General features: G+C 37.1%; 1 protein-coding gene across 1 annotated transcript in view; it reads left to right on the forward strand.

The window, feature by feature from the left end:
* Positions 1–1,970: 1,970 nt before the first annotated feature.
* LOC114653342 (centrosome and spindle pole-associated protein 1) overlaps positions 1,971–12,176 on the forward strand; it is a 91,968-nt gene continuing 81,762 nt past the window's right edge. The window contains exons 1-2 of the mRNA XM_051928747.1: positions 1,971–2,177; positions 6,621–6,675. Of these exons, the coding sequence (XP_051784707.1) occupies positions 1,971–2,177; positions 6,621–6,675 (262 nt within the window). The remainder of the gene's footprint in view (positions 2,178–6,620; positions 6,676–12,176) is intronic.

The following is a 12,176-nucleotide window of genomic DNA, read 5'->3' on the forward strand; positions in this document are numbered from 1 at the left end:
TCTGGTCTGATGAGGCAAAGATTGAACTCTTTGGTGTGAATGCCAGGCGTCACATTTGGGGAAAACCTGGCACCATCCCTACAGTGAAGCATGGTGGTGGCAGCATCATGCTGTGGGGATGCTTTTCAGCGGCAGGAACTGGGAGACTAGTCAGGATAAAGGGAAAGATGACTGCAGCAATGTACAGAGACATCCTGGATGAACACCTGCTCCAGAGCGCTCTTGACCTCAGACTGGGGCGACGGTTCATCTTTCAGCAGGACAACGACCCTAAGCACACAGCCAAGATATCAAAGGAGTGGCTTCAGGACAACTCTGTGTGAATGTCCTTGAGTGGCCCAGCCAGAGCCCAGACTTGAATCTGATTGAACATCTCTGGAGAGATCTTAAAATGGCTGTGCACCGACCCTTCCCATCCAACCTGATGGAGCTTGAGAGGTGCTGCAAAGAGGAATGGGCGAAACTGGCCAAGGATAGGTGTGCCAAGCTTGTGGCATCATATTCAAAAAGACTTGAGGCTGTAATTGCTGCCAAAGGTGCATCGGCAAAAAGTATTGAGCAAAGGCTGTGAATACTTATGTACATGTGATTTCTCAGTTTTTTTAATTTTTAATAAATTTGCAAAAACCTCAAACTTTTTTCACGTTGTCATTATGGGGTGTTGTGTGTAGAATTCTGAGGAAAAAAATGAACTTAATCCATTTTGGAATAAGGCTGTAACATAACAAAATGTGGAAAAAGTGATGTGTGTGTGTGTGTGTGTGTGTGTATGTATGTGTATATATATATATATATATATATATAATATACACACAATGTTAGCTTTGCATTTGGCACCAGAATACATGCATTGTGCACAGAAATTATACACAAAATGTTCTTGTAATATGTGTTATATCTAAGAAATCATCCTTACAGGAAAAAGAATCCATAAAGCATAGTGTGACACCCAATGGCAGAAAAGAAAGTCTTCTGGAGTGATGAGTCCAAGATAGAAATTTGACCTTTACAACAACAGCAGTATATCAGATGTGTCAGTGGGACATTTGTTGATTACGGTCTGTTAAGCCCAGTGTCTGCTCAGGGGTAATTTGGGCTGACAATATAGGGGATCTCGTCAAAATGTATGAAATGACTGGTAATAAATATCAAAGTACCGGTACTTTAATTCATCAAATTGTACCCTTGGAAAAAGTACTTATTGGAAAAACTCTTTCAGCATCATAATAACCTTGAACATATACAATTGAGGCCAGTTTGCCGTGGAGGTCTGCAGGTGGATTACTAACGATAATACTTTAGATTGGCTTCCTCAAAACGCCAACCTCAACATAGCTGAAGCTATATGGGACAGGGAAAAGAATAAAAACCTGCTACAGTTAAAAAAAAAAAACAAAAAAAAAAAACCTTGTTTTCTGGCATGGAAAAATGTACAGTAGAACTGGCTGAAAAAATCGGAGTAGTGTACCAAAGTAAATTACTTAAGTGTGGTATTCTAAGAGATACTGACTTGCTTTGATGACTTTTTGTTACTTTTTATTATATCAATATTTATTTGTCTTTACTCTAATAAACACTTAATAGCTATATAAATCATGTTCTTGGGTGGCCTAAGACGTTGGCGCTGTACTGTGCACAAGCTATCCTTTAACAATAAAGTGGTATATTTGTGTTTTCTGTAAAAACCAAGTGAACAGTGAAGGTACAGTGAATATTAAATTGTTATAAAGATCAACTATTGATGTAGAATCGGGTATAACAAGTATTGCTATGTGACCATTTTAATTAGCAATATTTTGCTAATTGTTTAATTTATTTTTAAGTAGGTCCAGTATATATTTGTATATTACTTTTTCTTCAGTTTCAGTTTTCTGTGATTTTGAAACTTGTTGAGCTATGCCATTTTATGCATGAATGTTCAAAGAAAGATACTCCTTAATATAACTTCCTTAAAACCATGTTATTCAGAGATGGAGCTTGTCCTGGTAGCACTGAGCACATGTCGGCAAACAGCCCTGAACAGTGCTTTCCAGTGCCCACTCACAAGCACACACTCACAGTCACGGGGCCATTTTGGGGTTGCAGATAAACTTGGCAAAAGCACATCATCAGTGACATGGGGTAAGACCCCTGCAGACAAGGGAATAATGTGTGAGCTCAACACAAGCAATGCCTGGGTATGTGAGGCTGCACTGTTAACCACTGTACCAATATTAATAACTAATGTACCTTTTCAGTTATTCAAATAACAACAATTGTAACTCTTCATGTCACCTCTTAATCTCCATCCTCCTGACCGGCTTATTTCTTTTAAAAATCATAGTATAACATCAAGGTAACATTCTATTGTGAATCATGTTATATTTGGATCTTAGTAGCTGCATCTTGGTCTCAATGTCATTACTGTTATCTACTTGCATAATCAATCTTTGTGTTTACAATGGGGCAAAAAAGTATTTAGCCAGCCACCAACTGTGCAAGTTCTCCCACTTAAAAAGATGAGAGAGGCCTGTAATTTTAATCATAGGTATACCTCAACTATGAGAGACAAAATGAGAAAAAAAAATCTAGAAAATCACATTGTCTGATTTTTAAAGAATTTATTTGCAAATTATGGTGGAAAATAAGTATTTGGTCACCTACAAACAAGCAAGATTTCTGGCTCTCACAGACCTGTAACTTCTTCTGTAAGAGGCTCCTCTGTCCTCCACTCGTTACCTGTATTAATAGCACCTGTTTGAACTCGTTATCAATATAAAAGACACCTGTCCACAACCTCAAACAGTCACACTCCAAACTCCACTATGGCCAAGACCAAAGAGCTGTCAAAGGACACCAGAAACAAAATTGTAGACCTGCACCAGGCTGGGAAGACTGCATTTGCAATAGGTAAGCAGCTTGGTGTGCAGAAATCAACTGTGGGAGCAATTATTAGAAAATGGAAGACATACAAGGCCACTGATAATCTCCCTCGATCTGAGGTTCCACACAAGATCTCACCCCGTGGGGTCAAAATGATCACAAGAACGGTGAGCAAAAATCCCAGAACCACACGGGGGTACCCAGTGAATGACCTGCAGAGAGCTGGGGCCAAAGTAACAAAGGCTACCATCAGTAACACACTATGCCGCCAGGGACTCCAATCCTGCAGTGCCAGACGCGTCCCCCTGCTTAAGCCAGTACATGTGCAGGCCCATCTGAAGTTTGCTAGAGAGCATTTGGATGATCCAGAAGAGGATTGGGAGAATGTCATATGGTCAGATGAAAAAAACTCTACTCGTCGTGTTTGGAGGAGAAAGAATGCTGAGTTGCATCCAAAGAACACCATACCTACTGTAAAGCATGGGGATGGAAACATCATGCTTTGGGGCTGTTTTTCTGCAAAGGGACCAGGACGACTGATCCGTGTAAAGGAAAGAATGAATGGGGCCATGTATCATCAGATTTTGAGTGAAAACCTCCTTCCATCAGCAAGGGCATTGAAGATGAAACGTGGCTGGGTCTTTCAGCATGACAATGATCCCAAACACACCACCCGGGTCACGAAGGAGTGGCTTCGTAAGAAGCATTTCAAGGTCCTGGAGTGGCCTAGCCAGTCTCCAGACCTCAACCCCATAGAAAATCTTTGGAGGGAGTTGAAAGTCCGTGTTGCCCAGCGACAGCCCCAAAACATCACTGCTCTAGAGGAGATCTGCATGGAGGAATGGGCCAAAATACCAGCGACAGTGTGTGAAAACCTTGTGAAGACTTACAGAAAACGTTTGACCTCTGTCATTGCCAACAAAGGGTATATAACAAAGTATTGAGATGAACTTTTGTTATTGACCAAATACTTTTTTTCCACCATAATTTTGTCTAACTTTTGAAGAATTTATTTGCAATGTGATTTTCTGGATTTTTTTTCTCATTTTGTCTCTCATAGTTGAGGTATACCTATGATGAAAATTACAGGCCTCTCTCATCTTTTTAAGTGGGAGAACTTGCACAATTGGTGGCTGACTAAATACTTTTTTGCCCCACTGTAAGTTTTCGAAACAATTTACTGTAGTTCTATGCAGTATTGGGAAAAGGTATGTGGGATGTTTATGTAGTTTTTGGTTTTCTTTGACAGCTCATAATTGTTTAAGTTTCCACTTGGCCAATTCATAACTTTCACTAAATATTTAGAATGGAGTGTTTTCTGTATATTTTAAAAGAACTGAACTGTTATGCACTATTTTACAATATTTCTGTGAAATGTGTTTATAATTAGAAATTCCTCATGTTTCCCGAGCGTTGAAACCTTAAAGGAGGTTTTCTTATTTTGTATAGTGACAAGGATTTTTTTTTTTTCTCTTTAAAGAAGGAAGTGCATTTGCTAAAAATATTCCCATACATCCGAATTACATACTGTATAAGATGGCAACACTTCTAGGACAAATGCTGTCATATCTTTTGACTGTATCTGCCTGAAGATTTCTTTAAGGAATGTGTTTTCTTTGAAGCTAGATGAAAAAATCATTATTTAAACATAAGGTTAAAGGAGTACAGAAGAAAAGGCAGCATGGCAATGAAGACTGAAAGACTATTTGAAGATATCAAGCGCTATGAGTTTAAATCTCTGTGTATACCATGAATGAGAGAGAGAAAATGTTTTGGACATTGTTAATTGTATGCACTTTTATTAAATTCCTTGTTTTAAAAAAAGTTATAAAACACACTGCGGCTTTCTGGTTGTTGCTTAACATGTGATGCTCCTGCTATCTGCTTGCCATTCCAGTTCTCTGACATTTTAGAGGTACGTAACATAGAAATGGCTAGGAGAGCCTGTGCAGTTCAGTGCAGACCACAATGTATGTATTTTCTGCCTTCACTACAGTGAACCAGGGACTCTGATTCTGGTGATGAAGCCTTTTTCTGTGCCTTCAGCCCCTGCTTGTTCGTGACAGGTTAAACCACCGTTAAAAGTAAAGGTAGCTGTGTTTTATTTATTATTACTTGAGTGCAGTTTGTTTTGTTTTTTCCTTTACTGAATGGTATTGAAGTGGTGTGTTTTTTATTTTTTATTTTTTTTAAGTTATGCTAACAACATTTTTGATTGAAAGAGTTATTAGTTAGGATGTGTTTGCCTTTTGCAGATCACCCAGACAATCCAAAAAGAGGAAACTGCAGCTCACATTTTTCTATTCTATGTTTTAGATGAAATAGATAGAACTTTATTTGTCCGCAAGGGGAAATTTGGTTGTTTACAGGAGCTCTTTAAATAAATCCATAAATAGATCAGTACACACTCGCACACCAGTATGACAATAAATGTAAAAAGAAAACCTCTGACTTGGCAGTCATAGTTGCAGTGAGGCATTATGTGTTCTATACATTTCTGGATATGACTTTTTTCAGATTGAGTTTTTTGGTAGCACACAAGATGTTGTTTTACATAAATATAACTCTTTGCAATTTACTATGGCAAAAAAATGAACATTTAGGGAAACCTCGGAGATGCATTTTAAGCTAGCTTGAAATTAAAGAGCTGATAACGTGTATTTCCTGAAATCTTAAATTGATTTTCAGGTATCCCCAATGCACTTTGGGATTTCGTGGATAATCTTGATGGGTGTTTTGAGATGTGTCAATGTCACTTCATGTAATTCGTTTTTTGTTTTCAATATTACATCTTGTCATTTTAAGACGTTTTAAAATGATTTCTTAATTACAATGAGAAAGCTTGAAATAATATACCTTAACATGATTTTAGATATCTTCACATTCACTCAAGTTTGAAATATCTCGAATTTTAAAATATCTAAAAATGTATTATTTTTAGACCTTTTTAAATCATATTTCAAGGTGTTTTTAAATTTGACTTCAATGTATCTAAAACATTTTAAGATAACATAAAATGACAGGAGGAAATTTTAATATATTTGAAACAATTTTGAGGTATTTAAAACATAATTATGAATATCTCAAATGCCTTTCAAGGTGTTTCAAAATTACTTACTTCCTATCTATTTTAAGATACATATTACATGGTAATGATGTTGAAATATTTAAATCAATTTCAGTTACCTGCATATAGGTCAGTTTGAAATATCTAAAGATTATATTGAACAATATCTTAAAATACTTTAGAGATATCCAAGAATATATTGCAGATATTTTAAAAAATAGAAGAGCACATTTTGAGACATCTTGAATACTATATAACCTGTGATAGACTGGTGTCCTGTCCAGGCAATGGTTGTTCTTGCCTTGCACCTGATGTTTGCTGCAAAAGGCTCCCACTTCACTACAGGTTTATAAGATGGATTGATAAATAAAATATATCTTAAAAGATGAATTGCATTTAAGATATCTGAAATTCACTTTGTAGACAGAATTATAAAAGATAGCTTTCCTGCCCTGTGTGTGTGTTTTATTTTTTGGTAAAATAGAAGGGAGTGATTTTATTTCATCTGCTTCTTGAAAGTCATGGAAATATTACATATTTAGTGATATTTAAAAAAAAAAAAAGCGCCTTATTCTTGCTGTGTAAATTCCTGGCTTCCTGATAGGACTGAGTTTGGCGGAGAGTCAAGACGGGGGATTGGATTGATCCCTGACTGTGCCTCCTGTTCATATGATCTGATTGGTGTTTACAGAACAAACAAACAACATGGAGAGGAATAGGAGAGGAGAAACAGTTACTGAATTCAGGTAATGCTGCTTGAAATTTACAGAAATAGTTATTTTCAAATAAATGGCTCATCTGATTATTTCAATTAATACTTGGATGAGAGATTGATTCATCCCTTTTCCCCACACTACTAGCAATTGTTGTTAATCGGTTAATTATCGACTTTGCCTGTATCAATTCCCATAATTGAGATATTTTGATAAGGCTCCCACTTTATTTTCTTTGCCTTTCTCTTCTGATGGTGGTTTCCAGTCATTAGACATATTGAAAAGAATTTAAACCAGGCATTCATTGACATACACGGGCAATATAGAAAAAATAGACTAGAAAAACATATAACCCAACAGAGGACATTATTATTTCACTTAGAGGTTTTATGTAGTTTCCAAAGTTTTTGTGTTTAATGCTTGGCCTGCTTTGAAATTTTAGCATGACATCTCTGTCTTACTCAAATGTTTGTGAGTGAAGGAGAGTTAAGTCTATGGAGTGTGGCTTGAGAGTTTTTGTTTACAAATTTTACACCTGTAAAATTGAGACATTGACTTATTATACAACAATTAAACTTGAGAAAGTGGGACATTAGCTTGCCATTTATTAGGTGCTTAGAGTTCTTCTTTGTCTTTGTCTTCTAAATCTGCAATAGGAAAGCAGATTTAATGTTATATTAATATCTTTTATTACCAGGATAGTTTCAGAAAAAATGTATCTGATGATAAAAACTGTTATTCGACAGTCACTAGTTTCTTCTGGATAACAGTGTAGGACAATTGGCATGCTGCCCAGTCTCCTAAGAAAACACAGAGGAAGCTCATTTTTCTTATGTAGTTCCTCTGTATTATGAGACCAGCCCAACCAACCATTGATGTGGACCCCAAAGTACTTGTAGGACTGCACCACCTCTACTTCCACTTCTCAAACACAGAGGCCTGAATATAGAGACTGGACGTAAAGGCTCTTTGGAGCAGCAAAAGATAATAATTAGTTCTTTGGTTTTGCTGATGTTTAGTTTTGGATAATTCTTTCTGCACCAAGAAACAAAGTTCTCCACCTGACTCCTGTATTCTGTCTTGTCCCCCTTATCAATACACCCCATAATTGTAGAATCATTTGAAAGTTTCCATAAGTGATATGACCTGGTGTTGTATTGAAGTTCGAGGTATACAGAGTAAAGAGAAAAGGAGACAGGACTGTTACTGTGAAGCTCCAGTGTTCCACACAGCCATATCAGAAACCGTACTTGAGTCTCACAAGCTGCAGTCTGCCCAACATTTCATTATCCAGGGCACCATAGGATCACCCTCCTGCACATCTCTGAGTTTACCCCTTAACAGGGATGGTTGGATGGTATGGAAGGCAGTGGAGAAATTGGAACAACATAACCCTCACAGTGTTGCCTGTTTTGTACAGTATTATAAAGCAGATAGATAATTGCATCCTCTATTCTTTGTACAATAGGCAAAGTACAGTGAGCCCATGTGGTCTACAAGTAGAGCACTCCTATAGTCCAGGACCACTTTCTCAAAGGTCTTCATGATGTGAGATGTAAGGGCAACTGGTATGTAGTCAATAGGTGAAGAGGTGCCTGCCTTCTTTTGAACAGGAACAATAGAGGATGATTCCACATTAGCAGTACTTTTTGGAGCCTTAGGGACAGACTAAACAGGTGACAGAAGATACTACAAAGTTGGTCGCCAGCTGGGAATAAGATGAATCAAGTTGTGGTCAGATCTGCCCAAAGGTGCCAGTAGTTGATTTCCTTGAGTGGAACATGACACAAAGTGATGGATTTGCCATAGTTCCTTAAAGTCCCATGGTTGGAGTCCCTTCATTTCATAGTTGCAGTTCCGGAGAGTAAGTCCTTTCCATTGCTGAGTCTCCATTTACAGAGGGAGGAATACAAACATTAATAATGACGATGTAACTTATATCCCTGGGCAAATAACATGAACAAATTCCTAGCACCATAATGTCAATGTCTAACTTATAAACTGTAGTTTTAACTATAATATGCTTCCTTTTATACCATTCGTTATTTGCATAGATTCAGTCCCCTTCCTGTCTTTTTTTTTCCACTTTGTACTGGGTCTTTGTCTTCTGAAATAAGATGAAATATGTCCATCATTAACAGTGTCCGGTATGTCAGGTTTAAGCCAGTTGTTTGTAAGACACAACACACCATTGTACTTTTATGCTCAATAACCTGCTATAAGAGCAGACAGTTCCCTCTTATTTGACAATGAGTGAACACTGCTCTCATTATAGTGAATGGCAGACCAGGTCTAAAACCTTTTTGCCTCGCTTTTACTTTTGCACTAGTACATATCCCTCTCCTTCTTTGAACAAATAACTCTTGCAGTACAGTGAAACTGAGCTGCTTATGTCCTTGTGATCACTGGGCAAATAGCTGGTATGTTGTACTCTATGTATACTTTTTTGTGTGTGTCTCTGTGTGTGTCTGTGTTGTTGGTGATAAATTAGTGTTCCTGTTCTGAGGAGACATGCAAGTTTAAGAATGTTATTGTACTATGTTACACTTGAGTAACTCGAACTTGAAAGGAAACTGATCAAATGTTGGCTAACAATTAGAGGTGAATAACAGTCCAGCCACTCAATGTATTGTTCTTTTGGAACATTGGTGAGTTATGCACAGCTTCCATTCTCCATCTTTTTCAGTCCTTTTCCTTAAGGAAAGAGCCTTTTTATGCCACAAAAAGTCTTGCAAAATAAGAGACTCCCCCATTCATTTAAGGCACTTTTTTCTTTCACAGTTCAGGGTAACTGTGTTTATTTCCCAGCCTTGTCACTGTAATATTTGCACATTTTATTTAGCTTCCCCTGCATGTAATCAATAAGGAGATTTTTATAGTCTTACAATTATTTCTTATGCTGGTTACCAAAGAATTATGTGTGACCTTCATACTTGTTTTTCTCATGCTTGATTTCAAGATATTAAAATAATCTCAGACCCAGTACTTTGTCAAGAACTCTTTTAAGGTTAGTTGCAATTCAGTTAAAAATAAATGTCACTTTCAATGATTTGAATTTATGGTTTTGTTTTATGAGTAGTTAGCAGCAGATTTCATTTTGACAATAAGCATTAAGATATCATCAGTCTTTTATAGTTTTGAGTGAACAGTGACTTGCTGTATTCATTGCTGATGTAAAAGCACAGCTAGCATTGTATTATCAACATACACTGCTATCCCTTATTGTGAAAATTTGGCTTTAATGGACATCTTGTACCCCCCACTTCCACTTACATTCTTGAAGTCTGTGGCTGCGGTATGCAGCATTATAAACATTTGGTGTTATCATGAGTATAAGTTGAATATGTAGTAAAATGCTCTTTTTATCCTTGCTGTTTGTTGCTATTAACTGCAAATATTAGGGATGCCCCATTAATCTCTTCATTTTAGTATAGCGTTCAGTTTTTGGTGTTGTTGCTGAGGCGTTTTAAATTGCTTTTTGGTTAGAATAAATACAGATTATATGTTTTATATTAGAACAGTGTCCGCATCCAATGAATTATGTTTATTCCTCAGTATAAAACCTAAAGTTCATGTTATGTTTTTTCTCTCTTGTTGGTGAATTATGTTTCTCATAATCTGTACCCTTCCCTTTTAATTTAAATGCAGCACAAGCAAAGAGCTATGTGAAAATATTAGCGTCCTGTAAAAAGGGATTCTATTTCTGTACCAGCTGAGAATGGTATAGTTCAGGGGTGGGCAAATTCAGTCCTGGAGGGCCGCAGTGTCTGCAGGTTTTTGAAAGTAAATTATTATGCAGGCTGAGAGGGGTTCCCAAACTTTTTCACATGACTGTAATTCTTTGATAGTCTTTGAAAGATGGTATTAATTAATCTCGCCAGTGAGACTTGTACCTTGATCTGTTTGGTAAGATCCTCTTAAATGTTGTCAAAAAGGGGAATCAAATTATGTTTCAGTACATCATTTAAGCTGTGTACAGATGTAACCTCTAAATATGTACATTTTATATGATATAGTGAAGGGAAGCTGGTTTTAATTTTTACAGATGAACACTACCACTTGAAAAAAATAATTCCTCGCTTACTCATACCAATGGTAAACTTCTTGAAATTGTCCTTAGCATTTACTAAAGGGAGTTTGCATGTTCTTCCCGTGACTGCTTAGTCTGGGTGTTCCGGTTTCCTTCCACTGTCTAATGACTTGCAGGGTAGGTGAATTGGCAATGCTAAATTGGCTTGTGTGTTTGTGTTCACCCTGAAATGGACTGGCACCCTGTCCAGGGTTTGTTTCTGCTTTGCTCCCTGTTCTTGCAGGAATAGGCTCCAGACCGCAACCTTGGATTAAGCAGGTTTGAAAATGACATGACCTTTATTAAGGTATTTATTGAATAGTTTGGTTTAGAAATGTACAGTGATAATAATCATATCTTCATACATGGTTGAGCTTCTCTGCTCAATTCCCCAGATCTCTGTGCTATTGGATTTGACTTGTCCGAGGTATGACTTGGTATTCCTCCTGAGAGTTACGATCTACAAGGCTCATGAATCTCAAAATGAGGCTTCACTCCAAAAACTAGGCCTCAAGTTTCCAGTTGAAACCTGGAGTCAAAGAATGTCTTAACTCCCAATGTGAGGCTTTATGACCTGCACAGGTCAATACAGAAATTAAGAGTTATAAAGTCAAAAAGTGAGAGAGAAACTGTGAAAATTCCTGGATGAGAACACAGTTTCCAAATATTTAAAAATGTATTAAACAAACCTTTCAAAAAAAGGTAAAAACTAGTGCTGCACAATTAATCAAATTAAAATTGAAATTGAGATTTGAACCCACGCAATTACTAAACCGCAAAAGGCTGTGATTTTCTTCCACTAGTATTCACATTGTGCCTCCAGTCGCTTCGTGTATGTGTAGGGGATTTTGCCTCCGGTCTACTGAATGTGGACTTGTGGAAAACATAGTAATGCTGACCAATCAAATGCCTGTTTAACTGGTCACATTGCCATTTGCTTTGGACTAGTAGCCTAATGGAGTGTGTGCTTTAGGAGATGGCAGAATAAGGTAATATGTTTATTCTGCCCGTAGGAGTACAACAAAGGAGGGGTAAGTTGGTGACTCGATACAGAAAAAAATCTATCTGCTGTTTAGCAGTACTTTGGGTTTGACCACAAAGACCTTGATCAGTTGGAGATATTGTGTAAAATGTGGACATGTAAAATTACTGGAAACACTAGTAGACTATATTGGCATCATAGACAACACACAGAATTCTACAATGAATGCATTTATATAAAAAAAAAAAGGGTATCCAAATGCTAGTTAAACTGCTGTGGCCAAAGCAAATATACTGGTCCATTTGTTAGTGGTACACCATTCAAGAAAACATCAAACAGAAATAACATTAGAGTCGCTGTCACATATTAGCAAAAGACATGCTACCCTTGTATGCGGGCAGCAAAAAGGATTCAGAAACTAACTAAACAACTTAACTGAAGATGTAAGTTGCGTTTATGCAATTGCTTCTCCCAAACTGACAT

The sequence above is a fragment of the Erpetoichthys calabaricus genome, chromosome 6 (genome assembly GCF_900747795.2).
Source record: "Erpetoichthys calabaricus chromosome 6, fErpCal1.3, whole genome shotgun sequence".
Taxonomy (NCBI): Eukaryota; Metazoa; Chordata; class Cladistia; order Polypteriformes; family Polypteridae; genus Erpetoichthys; species Erpetoichthys calabaricus.